Source organism: Schistocerca nitens, chromosome 12, assembly GCF_023898315.1.
Source record: "Schistocerca nitens isolate TAMUIC-IGC-003100 chromosome 12, iqSchNite1.1, whole genome shotgun sequence".
Taxonomy (NCBI): Eukaryota; Metazoa; Arthropoda; class Insecta; order Orthoptera; family Acrididae; genus Schistocerca; species Schistocerca nitens.
In genome coordinates this window covers 89,704,751-89,729,241 of record NC_064625.1, presented here as the reverse complement: position 1 = coordinate 89,729,241, position 24,491 = coordinate 89,704,751, and the positions used below count along the sequence as shown (strand labels likewise).

Genomic DNA, 24,491 nt, shown 5'->3' with positions numbered 1-24,491 from the left:
GCCGTCTATGCGAACAAGAGGTGACCCAGACGTGTAACCAGTGGCACCCCATACCATCACGCCGGGTGATACGCCAGTATGGCGATGACGAACACGCGCTTCCAATGTGCGTTCACCGCGATGTCGCCAAATACGGATGTGACCGTCATGATGCTGTTAACAGAACCTAGATTCATCTGAATAAATGACGTTTGGCCATTCGTGCACCAGGGTTCGTCGTTGAGTACACCATCGCAGGCGCTCCTGTCTGTGATGCAGCGTCAAGGGTAACCGCAGCCATGGTCTCCGAGCTAATAGTCCATGCTGCTGCAAACGTCGTCGAACTGTTCGTGCAGATGGTTGTTGTCTTACAAACGTCCCCATCTGTTGTCTCAGGGATCGAGACCTGGCTGCACGATCCGTTACAGCCACGCGGATAAGATGCCTGTCATCTCGACTGCTAGTGATACGATGCCGTTGGGATCCAGCACGGCGTTCCGTATTACCCTCCTGGACCCAGCGATTCCATATTCTGCTAACAGTCATTGGATCTCGACCACGGAGAGCCGCAATGTCGCGATACGATAAACGGAAATCGCGATAGGCTACAATCCGACCTCTATCAAAGTCGGAAACGTGATGTTAACGCATTTCTCCTCCTTACACGAGGCATCACAACAACTTTTCACCAGGCAACGCCGGTCAACTGCTGTTTGTGTATGAGAAATCGGTTGGTAACTTTCCTAATGTCAGCACGTTGTAGGTGTCGCCACCGGCGTCAACCTTGTGTGAATGCTCTGAAAAGCTAATCATTTGCATAACATAGCATCTTCCTCCTGTCGGTTAAATTTCGCATCTGTCATCTTCGTGGAGTAGCAATTTTAATGGCCCGTTGTATAAATCCGAATGTCTGTAGTGACTTTTACGTGTTGAATTAAGTGTTTGCATGCCGTAGTTTGTAACTAATTTACGTTTTTTTTTCTTCCATGTAGTTCAATGATTGACACCCTGTACATTGATCTTAATTTGAGGGTGACATTTTTGAGAACGTATGCTTGGAACACAACACTGTATGGATGTGGATCACGGAGTTTGGGATAAATGGGGAAAAGACAATCGAAGCTTTCGAGAAGTGGTGTTAAGTTGAAAATTAGATCGGCTGATAAGAAATAGGGACGTTCACTGCAGAAACGGCGAGGAGAGGAACAGATGGAGAACACAGAGGAGTGAATGTGACAGGATGCAATGACATGTGTTAAGACATCAGCGAATAACTCCCATGATTCTAGAGAGTTGCAGATTGTAATGGTTCTTTGTTTACGTGACCATTACGGCACTCCAACCCCAGTTCTCGATAGCAGTGATATAGTACTACTTTTCTGCGAAGTAACGACATATTTTTGTGACAATATTCACATTTGGTTTTATTAATGTATAGGTACTCCGATGTATCGATATATTACAGTGATATGGTTCTTGTTTGTATTCATTTCTGTGAGACTGTCATAATCTTTCACTTACTCGTAACCGTTTTGGCGCGATGCGCACAGAGCAGTCTGTTTCACTTTGCAGTTGTTACTTCGCTTTGTAAAAGAGGAGTCAAGTCTTGTGCTTGGTTAAAGTGGAAATTAAATACATGAAAATTGATACAAAACTTTCTTGCTGATGTGACAATTAAGAAGAAGTATATGTGAATTTACAAGAAGTTTAATAAAAATGTGGATCGTTAACACCAAGTAAAAAATTATTTCTTCTGATCTGGGATTGTTTGATCATTAAGAATTTCCTGAAAAAACGCATTTGTTAGGTCTTCAAATATTGCTAAAATACAGATCTGGACTTCTAGCAGTCAAAGTGGAATCACTGTAGAATCAACAAGATGAGCCATAACGACTTCGACGAAATCTATGTAGGAATCCATTCAAGATGAGTCCCAAAATTAATGACTTTTTTACAGTGACTTCATTATTTCCATTCTGACGGCACCATCCATAGCCAATAGCTTTGTTGTTGCCCTATAAAGCTAACATAATGCTGCGTGAACAACATTGTTAATCTGATTTCTAATCTACTTTGCAAGTGGTGGTATTCTTAGAAGATGATAAAACAGGGGAAGGCAGAGATTAGAAAATATCAGATGAACAATTGAAGATACCGGGTGGAAGCACTACGCTGAGATGAAGAGGTTGACACAGGGCAGGAAGTGGCGACGGACAGCATCTAACCACTCGGAAGACGAATGAGAGAGAAGAAAACGAGTAGGTTTGTCTAAATATTGTTGTTGTTGTTGTTGTCGTCTTCAGTCCTGAGATTCGTTTGATGCAGCTCTCCATGCTACTCTATCCTGTGCAAGCTTCTTCATCTCCCAGTAGCTACTGCAACCTACATCCTTCTGAATGTGCTTAGTGTATTCATCTCTTGGTCTCCCCCTAAGATTTTTACCCTCCACGCTGCCCTCCAATACTACGAGGGCAGTTCAATAAGTAATGCAACACTTTTTTTTTCTCGGCCAATTTTGGTTGAAAAAACCGGAAATTTCTTGTGGAATATTTTCAAACATTCCCGCTTCGTCTCGTATAGTTTCATTGACTTCCGACAGGTGGCAGCGCTGTACGGAGCTGTAACGGATGTGCATTGCAAACAACGGGCAGTGATCGAGTTTCTTTTGGCGGAAAACCAGGGCATCTCAGATATTCATAGGCGCTTGCAGAATGTCTACGGTGATCTGGCAGTGGACAAAAGCACGGTGAGTCGTTGGGCAAAGCGTGTGTCATCATCGCCGCAAGGTCAAGCAAGACTGTCTGATCTCCCGCGTGCGGGCCGGCCGTGCACAGCTGTGACTCCTGCAATGGCGGAGCGTGCGAACACACTCGTTCGAGATGATCGACGGATCACCATCAAACAACTCAGTGCTCAACTTGACATCTCTGTTGGTAGTGCTGTCACAATTGTTCACCAGTTGGGATATTCAAAGGTTTGTTCCCGCTGGGTCCCTCATTGTCTAACCGAACACCATAAAGAGCAAAGGAGAACCATCTGTGCGGAATTTCTTGCTCGTCATGTGGCTGAGGGATACAATTTCTTGTCAAAGATTGTTACAGGCGATGAAACATGGGTTCATCACTTCGAACCTGAAACAAAACGGCAATCAATGGAGTGGCGCCACACCCACTCCCCTACCAAGAAAAAGTTTAAAGCCATACCCTCAGCCGGTAAAGTCATGGTTACAGACTTCTGGGACGCTGAATGGGTTATTCTGTTCGATGTCCTTCCCCATGGTCAAACGATCAACTCTGAAGTGTATTGTGCTACTCTTCAGAAATTGAAGAAACGACTTCAGCGTGTTCGTAGGCACAAAAATCAGAACGAACTTCTCCTTCTTCATGACAACGCAAGACCTCACACAAGTCTTCGCACCCGAGAGGAGCTCACAAAACTTCAGTGGACTGTTCTTCCTCATGCACCCTACAGCCCCGATCTCGCACCGTCGGATTTCCATATGTTTGGCCCAATGAAGGACGCAATCCGTGGGAGGCACTACGCGGATGATGAAGAAGTTATTGATGCAGTACGACGTTGGCTCCGACATCGACCAGTGGAATGGTACCGTGCAGGCATACAGGCCCTCATTTCAAGGTGGCGTAAGGCCGTAGCATTGAATGGAGATTACGTTGAAAAATAGTGTTGTGTAGCTAAAAGATTGGGGAATAACCTGGTGTATTTCAATGCTGAATAAAACAACCCCTGTTTCAGAAAAAAATGTGTTGCATTACTTATTGAACTGCCCTCGTAAATTGGTGATCCCTTGATGCCTCAGAATATGCCCTACCAACCGATCCCTTCTTCTGGTGAAGTTGTGCCACAAATTTCTCTTCTTTCCAATTCTGTTCAATACCTCCTCATTAGTTATGTTATCTACCCATCTAATGTTCAGCATTCTTCTGTAGCACCACATTTCGAAAGCTTCTATTCTCTTCTTGTTCAAACTATTTATCGTCCACGTCTCACTTCCATACATGGCTACACTCCATACTAATACTTTCCAAAAAGACTTCCTGAAACTTAAATCTATACTCAATGTTAACAAATTTCTCTTCTTCAGAAACGCTTTCCTTGCCATTGCCAGTCTACATTTTATATCCTCTCTACTTCGACCATCATGTTATTTTGCTCCCCAAATAGCAAAACTCCTTTACTACTTTAAGTGTCTCATTTCCTAATCTAATTCCCTCAGCATCACCCGACTTAATTCGACTACATTCCATTAGCCTCGTTTTGCTTTTGTTGATGTTCTTCTTATACCCTCCTTTCGAGACACTGTCCATTCCGTTCAACTGATCTTCCAAGTCCTTTGCTGTCTCTGACAGAATTACAATTTCATCGGCGAACCTCAAAGTTTTTATTTCTTCTCCATGTATTTTAATACCTGCTCCGAACTTTTGTTTCCTTTATTGCTCGCTCAATATACAGATTGAATAACATCGGGGATGGGCTACAACCCTGTCTCACTCCCTTCCCAACCACTGCTTCCCTTTCATACAGTGTAAGTACGCCTCAAAGAACGTCACCAGCATTAGAAGGCGATAATTTAGACACTCTGATATCCCTGAGCCCACGACTTAATGCCCATACAACGAAGCCACAAAATCTTTGTGTTCTGATAACAGCAGGCAGGCACGAATTCGTTCACCAGCGCCATGGGCGAACCCACACAGAATACTGTCTCTAGAGAAGAATTAGAGACTGCACCGCCTGTGAATTCTCGATCTTTTGTCCCCGTCTGCAGCATCCTCCGCTGAATAAAACAGCGCTGGGCTGGAGACTGCCGAGAATTCCGCGAACACTCCTGGAAAGCGGTGCATCGTTCTCAACGGGCGCCGAGATTGAAATGCGGTGCATGTTTCGTGCGCTCCGCGGCGGTGCACCTAGGTCCGCCCTGGCGACAGGGATTCGTCGCCACTGGCGCCAGTTTAATTATTCAGCAGAATGGCGGTGGATTCCTGCGCGTTGCACAGGCTCCGGTTGGCCTTCGCCATTCTTTCTTTCGCGGTGCTGCCAACCTTGAGGGCGTAGAGTGAGGTGCGTGTCACGTGGGAACGGTACAGGCGAGAACCCATCATCTGCGAAGGCGACACCGCACAGACACGCGAAGAAATCCGTTACTGTACGATTACGCTATTGGTAACAAATCCCAGCAAACGCTGTGTGAGGCTAATGAAATATTCTCGGGTTTCAAGACGCGTCAAGCGCTTGATTTAAAAAATAAATAAATAAAAACTGGTTCAAATGGTTCTGAGCACCTTGGGACAACATCTGAGGTCATCAGTCCTCTAGAACTCAGAACTACTTAAACCTAACTAACCTAAGGACATCCCACACATCCATCCCCGAGGCAGGATTCGAACCTGTGACCGTAGCGGTCGCCCGGTTCCAGACTGAAGCGCCTAGAACCGCTCGGCCACAGCGGCCGGCAAGCGGTTGACTGCTCAAGAGGTTTGAGCAGAGATCTCCTCGCTCCTGTGTAAATTAAAATCTCTATAGACTTTACTTTCGTGTGGAGCCGCAGCCATCCAAAACATATTTGAAAAAATGAAATAATTAAATGGACACCCTAGCTGTAAACAGGCGTTGATAAATTTCACTGGGGACATGTTGAAAATGTGTGCCACGACCGGGACTCGAACCCGGGATGTTCTGTTTACGTGGCAGACGCTCTATCCATCTGAGTCGCCGAGGGCACAGATGATAGTGCGCCTGCAGGGACTTATCCCTTGCACGCTCTCCGTATGATGGGCAAACATCTATTATGCGCACTACGAATGTAGTGGTGTGGACATGTTGGGAATGTGGTTCTCACGGAGAGCATGCAAAGTATAAGTCCCTGCAGGCGCACTATCCTCTGTGCCCTCGGTGGCTCAGATGGATAGAGCGTCTGCCACGTAAACGGGTCATCCCGGGTTCGAGTCCCGGTCGGGGCACACATTTTCAACATGTCCCCAGTGAAGTTTATCAACCCCTGTTTGCAGCTAGGGTGTCCATTTAATTATCATTTCGTTCTAGCAAAGCAGCATGGTCATCAACGGTAACTGTTCTTTCGGGAACAGATACTACCGTCATATAAATTTGAAAGATATAATCGCTATTGGACTGAACAAGAGATTTTATTCCACACTCTACTTTTTGGCCTTGTTTCTACTATCTAAAATCATTAGACTTGAGTTGAACACAGGTCAGGGTTAATTTTTTTTTCATAGGTAGTATGTTACAGTACAGCATCACTCGTCGTTGGCGGTCTAACTGAGTTGGTGAGGCAGTAAATTAATTCACAGGGCAGTGACTGCGTCAATGCAATACACGTTCAAGGTGTGCCTATGGGACTTGGAGTTCCGTACCACCATCCAATGGTGACAGAACTACATCAGTCAAGCAGAAAAACTTAGCAGCTGTCACGCGTCTTCAGTACTGTCGGACTTTTGCGCTGTGTGAAACTGTTTACAGAAAACATTCCATTATTACGGATGGCTATCCTATTATCTACAAGAGCGCGAGTGGACTAAATTTCAGCACAGATGTTCCCTCATACTCAACAGGACGTCTGGTAAATTCCTACACCGTCAAACAGAATCCACTGTGAGAAGGTATGATAGTATTGGTTAAAAACAGTCTTAGTTGCAGTTTTATTTTTTTATTTTTCAACGACGCGTTTCGCCTTATTTAGGCATCTTCAGGTTATCTTTTCTAGATGGACTACCTGAGCCCCCAACTTACTCCGTTACTCGCTCCTGTGAACGGGAACGCGTTATGCATATCTTGGCGCCTCTCGCGTCCATCTAGAAATGATATCCTGAAGATGCCTAAATAAGGCGAAACGCGTCGTTGAAAAATAAAAAAAAACTAAAATTGCAACGAAGACTGTTTTTAACCAATACTGGTTTGCTGTATGCCACATATGGAGTGGAAGAATTTCGATGGTATGATACGTGATCTACACTGAACCATCAGAGTTCAATAAGAAAGATGCTGGTGAGAGATTCTTCGTGTCGTTTATGCAGCGTATGTTCAAGACACAAAGACGCGATATGAGTGAGAATTATCTACAGCTCTGGTGAACATCTATTCCTTACTATTAACGTAATATTTTCTTCCATTTCAGCTGTAGTAAGTGTTTCAATATTGACTAGCCTGGCTGAATGTTTAACGCCAAAGGCCATTTAATGAAACAAATTTAAAGTAATTACTATTGAATACATTATGGGAGAGGCAGTGATCAATGTCTTATATTTACTGTTAAAAACAGTCTTGATCACGATTTATTTATCAAGGTGACCGGTTTCAAGCACTACTGTGGTCATCTTCAGACCATTGAGTAGGAACCTGTTTCTGTTGGAGAATAGTAAATAAATTTAAAGAATTACACGAGCGGTACTCACTCTGCCCGAGGTGCACCCTCTTCATCCAGGGGTAGATCTGCGGAGGATTAGTTGTGGCAGCCGCCGCGGTCCCGCTGGAGGCGCTGCCGGCGCCAGAGCCCTGCTTGCCGCCCCCGGCGCCGGACGCACCGCCGGCCCCGGCGCCGCTCCCGCCTCCCGCGGCGTTAGCGTTGCTGGAGGTGGACGACGTGCTGGACGCCGGTGACGAGGAGCTCTGAGAGACGGCCGCCCCCGCGCCGGAGGCGGACGCCGCCCCAGGGGAGGCGCCTCCCCTAGCCGCCGCGGAGGCGGAGCCCGGCGTCGCGGGCGAGGGGATGACCTTGACGCCCGGAGGGCTGCAGCGGCCGGAGCCCGTGCTGAGGTCCTGTGGCGACGCGACGCCGCCCCCGGCACCGGCGGAGCCGCCGGAGGCCGCGGGGGCGGCGGCGGCGGCGGTGTCTGCGTACTTGCAGCTGGCCGCCTGCTGCGTGCCCTGCTGCTGCTGTTGCTGGGAGGCGGCGGACGCGAGCAGAGCCGGGGGCGGCACCACGCCCACCAGCGGTGGCGTCACGGCGCCCGGCGGCGACGCGTGGTGCTGTTGCGGGTGGTGGTGGTGATGGTGGTGCGCCGCGTGGTGCTGGTGGTGCATCTGCGCCGGCGCCAGCCGCTGCTGGTGCGACGGGTGCAGCTGCGTGTAGTCGATCATAGCGGCGGCGGCCGCTGCTGCCGCGGCGGCGGCGGCACTGCCCCCGGCGCCGCCCCCGCCGCCGTTCTGCAGCGCGGCCGGCCCTCCGCCCCCGTACTGTCCGTAATGGTGCTGCTGCTGCTGCTGTTGCTGCTGCTGGGGCGAGTAGCACGCCGGCGGGTAGGCGGCGGCGGCGCTGGGGGCGTAGTAGTCCTGGCCGCCTCCGGGGGACGCCAGACCGGGACGCCCGCCCCCGCCGCCCGGCGCCTGCGGGGGCGGCTGCTGCGAAGGCGGCTGCTGCTGCTGTTGCTGCTGCTGCGGCGCGGCGTAGCAGGACGCCAGCGAGTTGACGAACTGGTAGGAACTCATGGCGGCGGCGTACGCCGGGTTGCACTGTTGTGGATCAATGGTCGAGGCGGTGGCTGCCGAGGGTCCCGCGCTGGGGAGAGGTGGCTGGACTTGGCTGCTGTCCGCTGCTCTCACGCCGTCTCCGCACCAGTTGCGGGGTCGCTCATCGGGCGGCCATCACGCCCCTGGAACACACAGCAAGTGCTCAGCCACCGTGAGGATACAACTATGTGGTGAGGGACGGGGGTATTTTGTTAATGAGCTGCGATATAATCCACTTCCTGACTGGACATGCCTCGTAACCAATGCATGCACAACAGCAATCAGCTCAGTGAAAGTGAAAATGTAATGAGATGGGCTCCCCAGACCACGCCCATACCCGCCAACCTCGAGAAAGCAAAAATCAGGGAACTAATTATTAAAAATAAGTAGGTACAAGTGCTCAAAAACCGCGGCTCATTTTCAGTATACTCCTAAGTAGATGGCCATCCCATTGCCAGGGGCACGCTCACTGCGATTAGCTCATTGAGCAGGCCTTAATAGTAGGTTTGTGTATCATCTGGCACACCTGTAACGCTGCAGGGTAGATAGTCTTAGAATAACCCAGTGTAGTCAAATATTCAGATTAACCCTGTCCATAGCAAGTGCCATTAACCAAATGGAATAACCTCCCTCGTTATGTTAGAGAACTTAAAAACATGTCCGGCTTCAAAAAACAGTTAATGACTTACTACTTAAGCAACAGTAATGCCTTCCTCTGTACATGAATGCACTTCACCTCATTACTTCCCTCTTTCCTCCTCCTTTAATCTCCCTTCCCCAAAACTCGCTATACTAGTAAACATCTACTTTACACACCAAGATATTAATGTACATCTGCACAAATCTTCATTACTATTGCCAATTTTTCTCGTGTTTATCATTATTATTTGATTTTTACTGTTACTATTATTGCTCTTATCATAATTTGTGTGTATAGCACCTGTTGTAAAAATACTGCCAGCACTTACTTCATTACCTCTTAGTCATTGCTCTTTATTCATATTGTCACTAGAGTAATATAATTTTCTTATTTAAACTATTGTCTTGATGTAACTCTGATGCGTGAAATGCTACTTGTGTGGAACACTGATCCGATGTAAGAGAGGGCCTGATGGCCCTAATCTGATCAGGATAAATAAATAAATAAAATATAAGCTGCTTTGTTATGCATAATAAAAGGACCCACTAATTAAATAAGGTGGTGGGTTAGTGTGTATAATATAATGTTGTTGTTCATGAATCACTTGTATTAATATCTTGTGTTGTGTGAATAAAGTATTTTTTTTAAAAAAAATCCTAAGACAGCTGATAGCATGCATCTCAGTGAAAGGTAAGATTCATACTTGTCGACCATCAAAAACCAAAAATGAAGAAATTTTTAAAAATCAGAAGGCACGAATGAACAGAAACTGCGGCTCATTTTCAGTATATTCTGAGACAACTGACGTTTTTTCTTATGATGTTACGAAGCCACCCAAAACGTTGATTTCATACCCCTTATGTGCAGCGTAGCTCAGGTAAACGGCACTACGTTGGGATGTTTTTTTATTATTCACACACCTAACATTATTTCGGAGCTTTTGTGTTTCCAAGCGTTTTGAACATCCGTTTTGTTCTACCATCTGATATACATATATCATTTCGACAAAGAGTGCAAAAGGCAAACAACGGACCATTCCTAGCCTCTGTAATTCTCGGAAACTCTTCAGCATATTGGTTCAAATGGCTCTAAGTACTATGGTACTCAACATCTGAGGTCATCAGTACCCTAGACTTAGAACTACTTGAACCTAACTAACCTAAGGACATCACACACATCCATCCCCGAGGCAGGGTTCGAATCTGTGACCGTAGCAGCAGCGCCTAAAACCGCTCGGCCACAGCGGCCGGCTCTTCAGCATATTGCTTGAAGGACATGAAGTTATATTTTTTTGCCACCATACACCGAATCAAAATACTACGAATATGATGAATAAGATATACCTGAAATAACCACTTACACAAAAATAATTTTCTGGGATTTAGGTAAAGAAATAACGCTGAACTATCTGCTCTTAAGATTCATACCGATTATAAAAACATCGCATAATAAGCGATTTCACTCAATCCCAATGACAAAACACAAACCAAGTCCAAATAGTGCACAATACTAAGCAATAGGGTTATACATTATAAAACATACGCAGAGAACAATTCCAGAGTACTGTAAATTTCGATAAGAATGTCGACCACTCGCCACAAAACTGAAATGGACGGTTTCCAAAACAATTGTCTTAGTTCTGACGATAACTTGCAAAAAATCGGGAGAAGTAGTGGAATAATCCGGAGGTGGGAGAAAAATTGGAAAGTCGGATGTCTCGCTCCTAAATGGGGAGAGTTGGCGGGTATGCACGTCGTAATACACAGCATAATGAATAATGATAATGAATGTTACATTCAGGAACTGAATAAATAATTTGAGTTGGGATCATATTGAGCTCAGCGGTACTCAGTGCAAATACAACGAATATGTTCAAATGTGTTTTAAATATAAAAATGGAAGAAATATCATTGGAAACAATTGACTCAGAGGGAGAAAGTCACGCATTTTGAAAATAACTATTTTGAAAAATAAGGGAGATACATATTTCAAATGAGCTTATAGGGTCATATGACAGCCGTGGTATTAGGAGGTGTAAATAGGCAATAAATGAAATGAAGTGAAGTTAGTTACGCTATTGTCAAAATAAAAAGAAACAGGGATTCAGGAAATGTTGATTTAACCTTTTGTAAGATGACTGTCGTCATATGGGAAGATTAGGTATATCCGGACATGCGATTAGACGCGCCACAAAGAACACGCGCCCACAAATTCAGGTCGTAAGAGGAAATCAATTCATTCTATGCGGCCACTACATTATATACCACTGCAGTGACCAAAACGAGAAGAAAAGGACCACTAAGATTGAAAAAAAAAAAAACGCATCAACAGACTGGACGAGGGAGAAGCTTTACATTTCTTGGAATATAACTCCTTTTGGAGGACGAATACTGACTCCGAAATTAACTGAGGATGAGTGAGGATAATTATCCGTTCCTACTGAACCTTGAGCCACAGAAATTAACGAAGCGGGACACTGTACTCAGAAAAAAGAAATTAGATTCTCCGATAATTTGTCGGTCCTTCTTAAGATTCCATGATACTCGTGCATCGAAGTCTGTCGTATGAGCTGTACCTTTGATGTCAGCATCCTCACCGTTAACATTGCTTCTCTTCGAGGTCCCAATAACACGACTTCCTTATCTAACTACAATTTTACTTCTATTTTACTACTACTGTATTACTTCATGTTTTACATGTTATGACGTCCTGTGTATGTACACACCTGGAAATTGAAATAAGAACACCGTGAATTCATTGTCACAGGAAGGGGAAACTTTATTGACACATTCCTGGGGTCAGATACATCACATGATCACACTGACAGAACCACAGGCACATAGACACAGGCAACACAGCATGCACAATGTCGGCACTAGTACAGTGTATATCCACCTTTCGCAGCAATGCAGGCTGCTATTCTCCCATGGAGACGATCGTAGAGATGCTGGATGTAGTCCTGTGGAACGGCTTGCCATGCCATTTCCACCTGGCGCCTCAGTTGGACCAGCGTTCGTGCTGGACGTGCAGACCGCGTGAGACGACGCTTCATCCAGTCCCAAACATGCTCAATGGGGGACAGATCCGGAGATCTTGCTGGCCAGGGTAGTTGACTTACACCTTCTAGAGCACGTCGGGTGGCACGGGATACATGCGGACGTGCATTGTCCTGTTGGAACAGCAAGTTCCCTTGCCGGTCTAGGAATGGTAGAACGATGGGTTCGATGACGGTTTGGATGTACCGTGCACTATTCAGTGTCCCCTCGACGATCACCAGTGGTGTACGGCCAGTGTAGGAGATCGCTCCCCACACCATGATGCCGGGTGTTGGCCCTGTGTGCCTCGGTCGTATGCAGTCCTGATTGTGGCGCTCACCTGCACGGCGCCAAACACGCATATGACCATCATTGGCACCAAGGCAGAAGCGACTCTCATCGCTGAAGACGACACGTCTCCATTCGTCCCTCCATTCACGCCTGTCGCGACACCACTGGAGGCGGGCTGCACGATGTTGGGGCGTGAGCGGAAGACGGCCTAACGGTGTGCGGGACCGTAGCCCAGCTTCATGGAGACGGTTGCGAATGGTCCTCGCCGATACCCCAGGAGCAACAGTGTCCCTAATTTGCTGGGAAGTGGCGGTGCGGTCCCCTACGGCACTGCGTAGGATCCTACGGTCTTGGCGTGCATCCGTGCGTGGCTGCGGTGCGGTCCCAGGTCGACGGGCACGTGCACCTTCCGCCGACCACTGGCGACAACATCGATGTACTGTGGAGACCTCACGCCCCACGTGTTGAGCACTTCGGCGGTACGTCCACCCGGCCTCCCGCATGCCCACTATACGCCCTCGCTCAAAGTCCGTCAACTGCACATACGGTTCACGTCCACGCTGTCGCGGCATGCTACCAGTGTTAAAGACTGCGATGGAGCTCCGTATGCCACGGCAAACTGGCTGACACTGACGGCGGCGGTGCACAAATGCTGCGCAGCTAGCGCCATTCGACGGCCAACACCGCGGTTCCTGGTGTGTCCGCTGTGCCGTGCGTGTGATCATTGCTTGTACAGCCCTCTCGCAGTGTCCGGAGCAAGTGTGGTGGGTCTGACACACCGGTGTCAATGTGTTCTTTTTTCCATTTCCAGGAGTGTAAATCTCACGCAGTATGTCCGGTTTGTACCGGAAAAAAACTTATATTATTGCGGTTTCTTTCGTTTAACTGGCAAAAACAGGGAAGGCACTACATAAATTAGATGAAAATAACACGAAAGAAGACCTTGAAATGATAATCAGGTAATCGAGTGAGCAAAACGTACTCTATTTCTTACTTTAAGACAAACCATTTCACAAAAATTTGATCTTTTCTAATTTTCCTCTTTATTTTCAAGTTTTCGTTCAGAAGGCATGAAATATGTTTAAATATCGTGGGTATTTTGTTATTATCAATTGCGTATAGATCAAGAAAACGCAGAGAAATTTCAATATATGCTGTAATTTGATACTTATTTTATTTTTTGAACACAAAAGAAAGAATTCCGCGATTTCTATATCGAAGTAACTTTTTATGTGCAAATGAGCTCGGTCTTCAATACTTTTCAACAGTTCATTCACAGACCTTGCAGTAGCTCTTAGTGAAATATTTCAATTTACTCTCTTTGAATAATTGTGTTTTTCTATTTTTGCGGTTTCTTTTGTTCAACTGGCAAAAATAGGGAAGGCACTACATAAATTGAATGAAAACAACACGAAGGAAGACTTCTTGAAATGATAATCAGGAAATCGAGTGAGCAATACTGACTTCCAGCAAATACACTGAAACTAAGATGTATAACTTGTGCCTATTTTAGTGGTGCAACTGAAACTATTTTCTAACAAAAATGATTTTCACACGTTACAATTTTGCGTCCGATATAATGCTCCAAAAATCTAATCAACCAAGAGGCAAAGGTGGAAAAAAAGTAAAAATAGTCAGCGAATGCATATTCTTATGACATCCTGTTTATTCCACCAAGTAATGTATCTTGACATTATTTAGCGTGAAGAATCTTCGTATTTAACCTCCAGAAAATTATGATTATGAAAAATCACAGATATACGACACTACCCGACCTTCTCCTGCATCAATTTATTACTGATTTCGGTGTGTGATGACCATCTTCAGACTGAACGTCAGTACGTAACAGAAGCCCGAGGAATAGAAACAATTACGGCAACATGCCAACGTCAGTCAAAATCACTTGCAGGTTACATCCAGTATGCTCAGAATAAAGAAGAATAATACGCCATCCAGCATAGTGAGACATCATACACAAACTACGGAATGATGGGACTGTTGATGCATCAATCACGACAGCAGAACACCAGTGCACTCGATGACAGTCGCTAGGTGACGTAACTTCACGCACAGCTTGCCCTCCCAAATTATAAGGGAGGCGTAAGTGATGAGCTGGTAAAAGATTCGTGTAGGGTAGGGGGCACTGATACGAAGTCGGTTGTGGAGCTGCGTGTGATGAGAAATTGATTACATTGCTGTAACAGAGGGTGGTGCGGATTTAAGCTTTGTAGGTGTGTAATTTCTCAAATCGTTGGGGAAAGTGGTAACAACACAATTATTCACGTTGGTGTGTAGTAGCTATGAGACTATCGATATAGCATCACACTTTTGGAAAAACGTCATCCACACACTTCGAAGATGTCAAAAGCCGACAAGTGCGAGAATTATCGCACAATCAGCTTAACAGAGCATGAATCCAAGTTGCTGACAAGAATAATATAAAGAAGAACGGAAAAGAAAATTGAGAATGTGTTAGATGACGATCAGTTTGGCTTTACAATTGGGAAAGGCAGTTCTGAAGTTGTAGTTGATAATGGAAGCAAGAATGAGGAGAAATCAGTAAACGCTCATAGCATTAGAAGACGTAGAAAAAGCATTCAACAATGTAAGTAATAGAGGAAGAGGTGTAATATAGAAGATGTACAACAACCAGGAGAGAAGAATAAGAGTGGAAGACCAAGTACGAAGCGCTCTGATTACAAACGGTGTAAGACATGGATATGGTCTTTCGCCCCTGTTGTTCAGTCTATGCATCAAGGAATCAAAGGAAGTATTAGGAGTGGGACTAAAATTCAGGGTGAGAGAATATCTACGAACGATTCGCTGATGACATTTGTATCCCCAGTGAAAGTGCAGAAGAATTATACGATGTGTTGAATGGAATTGACAGTCTAAAGAGTATAGCATATGGATTGAGAGTAGATCGAAGAAAGACGAAAGTAATGAGACGCAGCAGAAATGAGAACAGCGAGAAAATTAACATCAGAACTGGGATCACAAAGTAGACTAAGTTAAGGAATTTTCTTACCTAGGCAGCAAATTAAACCATGACGGATGGCAGGAGGACAACATAAAAAGCAGACTAGCTTTGGCAAAATGGGCATTCCTGGCCAAGACAAGTATCAGTCATAGGTTTTAATTTGAAGAAGAGAGTTCCGAGAAAATGCGTTTGGAGCACAGCAGTGTACGGTGCTGAGACGTGGACTGTGGGAAAACTGGAACAGTAGGAAATCAGAGCCTTCGAGATGTGGTGCTACAGAAGAATGTTGAAAATTATTGGACTGATAACGTAAGGAATGAAATGGTTCTCTGGAGAATCAGCAAGGAAAGGAACGTAAGGAAACACTGGCAACAAGAAGGGCCAGGATGATAAGCATCTGTTAAGACATCAGGGAATAACTTCCATGGTATTGGAAGGAGCTGTAGAGGGTGAAAACTGTAGGGAATGACAGATTGGAATAAAAAGAGAGAAGACTCAGAATGGAAATAATAATACGTCTGTAAGTAGGCTGTTTAGGTTTTTATATTGGTAACGCCACGTAGCGCTCTGCATGAAAATCACTGGCTGTGCTGTGTGCAGTCTGTGGCTGGTTTGCATTGTTGGAATTTGCCATTGTAGTGTTGGGCAGTTGGCTGTTAACAGCACGTAGCGTTGCGCAGTTGGAGGTGAGCCGCCAGCAGTGGTGGATGTGGGGAGAGAGATGGTGGAATTTTGAGAGCGGACGATCTGGACGTGTGTCCATCAGAAAGAGTAAATTTGTAATATTGGATATCATGGACTGATATATATATATATATATATATATATATATATATATATATATATATATATATATTATGACTTTTGAATACTATTAAGGTAAATACATTGTTTGTTCTCTATAAAGATCTTTCTTTTGCTAACTATGCCTATCAGTAGTTAGTGCCTTCAGTAGTTTGAATCTCTTATTTAGCTGGCAGTAGTGGCGCTCGCTGTATTGCAGTAGTTCGACTAACGAAGATTTTTGTGAGGTAAGTGATTTGTGAAACGTATAGGTTAATGTTAGTCAGAGCCATCCTTTTGTAGGGATTATTAAAAGTCAGATTGTGTTGCGCTAAAAAATATTGTGTGTCAGTTTAAGCACAGTCATGTATAATTTTTCTAAGGGGACGTTTCATGCGTCGTCTAGTATGCTGAGACGTCACACACAAATTTCCGAATGGCGAAAGTGTTCACGCATCAATCACGACAGCAAAACACCAAAGTCAGATTGTGTTGCGCTAAAAAATATTGTGTGTCAGTTTAAGCACAGTCATGTATAATTTTTCTAAGGGGACGTTTCATGCGTCGTCTAGTATGCTGAGACGTCACACACAAATTTCCGAATGGCGAAAGTGTTCACGCATCAATCACGACAGCAAAACACCAAAGTCAGATTGTGTTGCGCTAAAAAATATTGTGTGTCAGTTTAAGCACAGTCATGTATAATTTTTCTCAGGGGACGTTTCATGCGTCGTCTAGTATGCTGAGACGTCACACACAAATTTCCGAATGGCGAAAGTGTTCACGCATCAATCACGACAGCAAAACACCAATGCACTTGACGAAAGTCATTAGGTGACGTCGGTTGACGCACAGCTTGCTCTTGCACATGCAGAGAGGGTAGGGAGAACTGGTACAGACTTGGAGGCGGAGCTTTGTGTGATGAAAATTTGATGGAACGGATATCCAGGCAACACTGGCGTAACATGATGCGGATCTGGGATCTAGGCTTTGTAGGGGTCAGAGATGCTGGTGGGGAGCAATCCCCATATTTCGCCAGCCTGTATAGTTTTTTGTCTATGGTGGTTAATCCGCTGAATAGCGAATAGCTGACGTTTCCATGTTAGTTGACAGTCGGGGGTTAGTCCGAGTAATTTTAGTGCGTTAGTTAAAGACAGAAGGGACAAAACGGCCAGGAAAAGTCATGGAGGCTGAAGTTATGGGCATTTCTTCCAGGAATTATTGCCACTTATTTTTGAAAGAAGTAGGGGATAGTCAACGTGATGTCGTACCTCCGTCGTCCGATGACACGGCAAAAGCGATCATTTTTATCGAAGCGATTACTACCCAACATTCTACTCGTCCATTCTATCTGTCCTTCCATCACTTATGTCCACAAGGTATCAATCATCACCTCTACTCACCAAAACCCACCCAAAATCTGCCACCATCACTCCATCCATTCGAACATACACACATTATCATACACAGCCCTTTGCATCAATCTCAGTCCCATTATGCGAGGGCTGTTCGGAAAGTAAGGTACGATCGGTCGCTAAATGGAAACGACAGTGAAAATCAAAAATGTTTTATTTTCAACAGTCAACTACACCTTCCAGTGACTTCTGTACGTAGTCCTGCTTTGACAGAGAGATTTCTCGTAGCGTTGTACCAACTTTCCAGTACCCTCGTCACAGAATGCAGCCGCCTTTCTGCCAGTTCTCTATACGCCAATCTGTGCCAGAATGTTGGCTTTATAACCAGCAGTTAATATGAGTGGACATGAAAATCAGAGGGAGCCAAGTACAGGCTGTGTGGTGGGTGATCAAACACTTCCCACTGAAAACACTTTAAGAGCATCCTAATAGCCCGTGCAGTGTGCGGGCGAGAAATGTCATGAAGAAGGAAGTGCATGACAGTTATGTTGTGTGGGTTGCATGAAATCAGGCGAAATCTCTCACAGCCACTCATACCTGGCGGGAGACACTACTTTCTAGGCATCTTTACGTGCTCACTGTGCACTCAGAAGTGAAAAGTGTGACATGCCGCAATCGACGGGCATTGTAGACGTATTGTCCAATATATCTGTGCAAAGTTTCATAGAATTTCCACTGTTTCCAGTTCACTATCGATCAGACCTTATGTTCCAAATAGCCCTCCTAGTTTCTATCCCACATTTACTGGGAGCCATTATTCATCAGCCTATATAATAAGACAACACATATCATCATCATATCATCATTTTTTATGTTTTAAAAGAGAAATTTACATTGTAGTTTCCTGTAATCTATGGGTGACCAGCTAAGGAGAGAAAATGGAAGCTATCCTCGCTAGTTTTTGCCTCTTGTGACATCATCTGCTCACTGTACCCGTTTTGTCGATGTGTATAACTTTTGCTATGTCTAAGGTTTTTCATTATTGCTTAACTCGTTTGAACTCTGTAGGCCTACACACCGTCGGACGTGACAGTTTCGCCACTAAAAATGTAAATGTCATGTGACTAGGTCCTCCCGTCGGGTAGACCGTTCGCTGGGTGCAAGTCTTTCGATGTGACGCCACTTTGGCGACTTGCGCGTCGATGGGGATGAAATGATAATGATTAGGACAACACAACACACCCAGTCCCTCAGCGAAGAAAAATCTTCGACCCAGCCGGGAATCGAACCGGGGCCCTTAGGATTGACATTCTGTCGCGCTGACCATTTTTTCTTCTCTTTTTTTCTTTTATTCGGTGTTGTTCGTTGCGTTTGGTTTGGGCGGACGTCACAAGACATCCGTTCAAGTTGATCATTGATTCCTTTACTCAGTATTTTTTTTTATTATAGAGTCAGCTACCGGGGACGGACGTTTCCCCACTCTAGGCCATTATCTCGACGTACTCGCAGCCTACTCTGCGTTACTCTGTTCTTGTCCACGCACGGTTTATGCAAACAATTCCGCTTTACACTCGGCAGTCTTTCACCATCATGGAAACGGACGGAAACTAGCCACAAACTGTACGTTCAAATAAGGCCTGGTTAAAAAAGCGTGACTGAGTCACACGTTGTAGTCGCGCACAGTCTTTATGTTCAAAGTAATCCCAAGTTAAAAAAGTGTAATTGAGACAAATGTTTCAGTAGCCTATAATTAAAAAGCATTGTAATTAAAACATTCCGTGAGTCAATATTACACGGAGAACCATTCAGGAACTGCATAACGAGCTCCTGCAACTAAGGGTGTAACATTTGGTTTTGCTACAAGAAGGTATACCTAAGGAAATTATGCAAACAAGAAGCTGATATGAAAACAAAAATTGGTACTCATGACACTCGACATGCAGCGAAACAGTGAGCTATCTGGTCTCAGATACTGCAGCTGTTCTACAAACACAGGTGCCATTATTGCTTTCTCGTCTGCAACACTTCAGTCTAAACGAGAGAAGAATTTTATTATTTTCAAATGAAACCGACGAGTGTCGTCGACAAAATTACCTAAGACCAGACAGAAGCGCCATTTTATTTTGAGCATCAAGGACAGTTGAGAATTCGAGAGAAGAAACGAATATCTAACAGTTGCTTTGAAGGCATTGCCTCTTAACTCCTCAAGGCTGAAGGATTCCCGACCTCTTTTAATCTCTACAGTGGTACGTAGAGAAAAATTGTATTGGTTAAAAACAGTCTTGGTTGCAATTTTTTTTATTTTACAACGATTAAAGGATTCTTCTAAGAAATACCAAATTGAAGTATTTGCTCTTTCAATACGTAGTCTGTTTATACATGCTTATAGGTTATCCAAGTCTGCACAACCCGATCGCGATTCTTAAATAGATGTATTTGTTCTCTATTTTCTGTGTAGATAACCTGAAGATGCCTAAATAAGGCGAAACACGTCAATTGCAACCAAGACTGTTTTTAACCAATACTGTTAAGCACTGGTTTGCTGTATGCCACATATGGATTGGAAGAATTTCAAAAATAACTTAAATGTAAAACATCGTGCTTGAATTGGAAGAATAATTTTACGAAATGCTATATATAGAAGCTACACATGCATTATGGCCGAACAGCTGGTGTACGCCATAGTTAGGCAAATCCAGGAAACTTTACTACAATCGATTAGACACTCATTCTCAGACTTCGAGGGATTACATTATTTCTATTTTTTTCCCCCTTAGACTGTGATGTAACGATAAATGGACTTCAGTGTAACCGGCAGAGTTGCATCTTTTTAGTCTTTCGAGAATATACCGATACCACATCCACAAGTGGGCAAGCTACGGAGGCTGTCTTATTGGAAATGATGTTTGTGTAGGAAAATGCGGCGCTATGTCGCTCTATGTCCTCAGAATGCCAAACTGTATGGTGGTGGGTGCATTCGTTACCATTCTTTTATGGATGGTGCACGTGAAAAAAGATTTTTTGTTACCCTACGTACTCAAACCATTTATTTTCCATCGTGATCATTAGGCGAGATCTTAGCTACAGGAAGTAATATGTTTCCAGATTCTTATTGGAAAATCTGCTCTCCAAATTTTGATGGCTCAAGTGGCTCTGAGCACTAAGGGACTTAACATCTGAGAGCATCAGTCCCCTAGAACTTAGAACTACTTATACCTAACTAACCTAAGGACATCACACACATCCATGCCCGAGGCAGGATTCGAACCTACGACTGTAGCAGTCGCGCGGTTCCGGACTGAAGCGCCTAGAGCCGCTCGGCCGCCATGGCCGGCCACTCTGTATCAAGGACAGTGACAAGCGCATAGCGTTTCAGGGTGGAGTTTGATGATAACAGCTGCGACGCATTACCTCTTAATTAACAAACCAATGACGTTGCTGACACTTATTTTTTCGAAACTTCCCCATCTCTTCCGTTAATCCAACTTGGTAACAGTCTCAGACCGACGAATAATATCCATAATTTAGCAGCATAAGTGTTTTGTTAGTGAAATCATTCGCGGATATGGAAATATAATTAAAAATTCTTTCAGCAGATATCAACTAAATATCTATTTTTCCTGCTCCTAAATTAACATTTTCTGAATACTGAATAAATTCTCAACTGCCAAGATCGCTAAAATCGTTTATAAATATATAAATATACTTTCAATCACTGGAAAATTGTGACTGATTCCAGCGATTCACTGTATGATTCGTATGTGAAGGGTGTTTTCGTACACTTACGCACGTTATAACGGACAGTCAAATGAGGACAAGACACATGAAAAAAAGTAAGCAATCTGTTAATTATTTCAAAATAATCGCCATATCTGTTAATACATTCATTCCACTGTGACACAAAACGCTCAGTGCCTTTATGGAAAAATGTTTGCTGCTGCCTTCGCATTTTCCCCGTCATTGTACCCAGGTGTCTCTCTCAGTCCGAAGCAAATCAACGGCCACGAATTTCTTTCTTCTGGACTCAATGGGGAGAGATCGGGCAGCGTTGATTCAACAACTTTGGCAACATATGGATGGGAATTTTGTTGGTAGGTTGTTTCGACAACGGTGCAGGAGTTTCACTGGGAACCCTTAGGCATCCTCTATACAGTCCGTCTATCCCCATGCGATTTCCATATTTCTGGAGCCCTGAAGAAAGACGTACGTGGCAGTCGATTTGCTTCGGACGAAAAGGTGTACCCCTGGATACGACCATGGTTCCGCAGACAACTGCTAACATTTTTCCAAGAAGGCATCGACCATCTTTTCTCACTGTACAATGAATGTATTAACAGTTACGATGATTGCTTTTGAAATGGTAAATAGGTTACATAATTTTTTTTCATATCTGCATCTACATACATACTCGGCAATCCACCATACGGTGCGTGGCGGAGGGTACCTCGTTCCACAACCAGCATCTTCTCTCCCTGTTCCACTCCTAAACAGAACGAGGGAAAAATGACTGCCTATATGCCTCTGTCTTAGCTCTAATCTCTCTCATCTTTGTGGTCTTTCCGCGAAATATAAGCTGGCGGTAGTAAAATTGTACTGCAGTCAGCCTCAAATGCTGGTTCTCTAAATTTCCTCAGTAGCGATTCACGAAAAGAACGCCTCCTTTCCTCCAGAGGCTCCCACCCGAGTTCCTGAAGCGTTTCCGTAACACTCGCGTGACGATCAAACCTACCAGTAAGAAATCTAGCAGCACGCCTCTGAACTGCTTCTATGTCCTCCCTCAATCCCGCCTTATAGAGATCCCAAACGCTAGAGCAGTACTCAAGAATAGGTCGTATTAGTGTTTTATAAGCGGTCTCCTTTACAGGTGAACGACATCTTCCCAAAATTCTACCAATGAACCGAAGACGACTATCCGCCTTCCCCACAACTGCCATTACATGCTTGTCCCGCTTCATATCGCTCTGCAATGTTACGCCCAAATATTTAATCGACGCGACTGTGTCAAGCGTTACACTACTAATTGAGTATTCAAACATTACGGGATTATTTTTCCTATTCATCTGCATTAATTTACATTTATCTATATTTAGAGTTTCTTAACACCAATCACAAGTCATCTTGTATCCTCCTACAGTCACTCAACGACGACACCTTCCCGTACACCACAGCATCATCAGCAAACAGCCGCACATTGCTATCCACCCTATCCAAAAGATCATTTATGTAGATAGAAAACAACAGCGGACCTACCACACTTCCCTGGGGCACTCCAGATGATACCGTCACCTCCGATGAACACTCACCATCGAGGACAACGTACTGGGTTCTATTACTTAAGAAGTCTTCGAGCCACTCACATACTAGGGAACCAATCCGATATGCTCGTACCTTAGTTAGGAGTCTGCAGTAGGGCACCGAGTCAAACGCTTTCCGGAAGTCAAGGAATATGGCATCCGTCTGATACCCTTCATCCATGGTTCGCAAGATATCATGTGAAAAAAGTGCGAGTTGCGTTTCGCAGAAGCGGTGCTTTCTAAAGCCGTGCTGATGCATGGACAGCAACTTCTCTGTCTCAAGGAAATTCATTATATTCGAACTGAGCATATGTTCGAGAATCTTGCAACAAACGGATGTTAAGGATATTGGTCTGTAATTTTGAACATCCGTCCTTCTACCCTTCTTATATACAGGCGTCACCTGCGCTTTTTTCCAGTCGCTCGGAACTTTACGTTGGGCAAGAGATTCGCGACAAATGCAAATGCAGTAGAGTACTCTCTGTAAAACCGAATATGTCTCATTTCCATTCGTCTGCCCCTTGCAGTCGTTATTTTGAGAATATATTGTCTGTTGTCGGACCAATTTCGGGTCGTCTTCAATACTTCCAACATTCCTGCGAATTTTTTGACGTCCCTTTATGTAATAGCCACGTTTGCGAACTGTATGCTAGTACTGAAGGCGGTGTCTGCCACGTCGCTTGTGTACATCTTATACAGTAACGGTCCTTTTAGACTTCCTAGTCGTACACCAGACGAAAGGTTCCCTTCTGCCCTGTGGTTTCCCAATAAAGAACGACGAAATGACTAGATCTTTTACCAGATCCCTCCTCAGCCCATTCGCAACGCAGTTTCGTTACCCGCAAGCACGTATCTCGTGTAGCGGACGATGATGTGACACTGTACAGAATTCTTTGTACCGCGAGTCGAGAATTGCATTAGCCTAGACTTCTCTGACTACAGATTTCTGTAGAACAGAACTTGCGGAACGGCTGCTGATTCCGTAAAGAAGTATTATGTGAAAACGAAACCTGAAGGATGCTTTTAATTGTAGTTCTTAGCATTCAACCACGCGGGACACGTGACGTCATTATGGCGACGACAGAGAAAAATTATCAACGTATGCGAAGAGCAAAACTATTACTGAGGAGCGAAATAATACTTGTATTAGTAGGAGAGGAAAGAAAGGAAAATGAAAACTGTAACAAGAACGAGGATAATATTTTGGCTGGGAGATATATAGCAAGGAATACTCAGTCGCATCAGAAATGGAGGAATTTGACAGCAGGTTAAGGAACAGGGACTGTTTGTTATATATTAAAGCGGTGGCGTACGTAACTATCCGTAAATGTAACCTTTGACTTTTGAGAGGTGTCAGGAATCTTCTGTGACACAAAAACAAAAAAACAAAAAAAAATGGCTCTGAGCTCTATGGGACTTAACATCTGAGGTCATCAGTCCCCTAGAACTTAGAACTACTTAAACCTAACCAACCTAGGGACATCACACACATCCATGCCCGAGGCAGGATTCGAACGTGCGACCGTAGCGGTCGCGCGGTTCCAGACTGAAGCGCCTAGAATCGCTCGGCCACACAAGCCGGCCTTCTGTGACACAGGCTTATCATAAGGGAACTAACTGAATATTTCCAACTGGGTTTCAGCATAGAGG

At 44.6% G+C, this 24,491-nt stretch overlaps 1 protein-coding gene across 1 annotated transcript in view; it reads right to left on the bottom strand.

Moving 5' to 3' along the window:
• Positions 1-24,491, bottom strand: part of LOC126214926 (homeotic protein Sex combs reduced-like) — a 327,370-nt gene that overhangs the window by 238,863 nt on the left and 64,016 nt on the right. The window contains exon 2 of the mRNA XM_049941566.1: positions 7,410-8,606. Coding sequence (XP_049797523.1) covers positions 7,410-8,442 — 1,033 coding nt within the window. The 5' untranslated portion in view covers positions 8,443-8,606. The remainder of the gene's footprint in view (positions 1-7,409; positions 8,607-24,491) is intronic.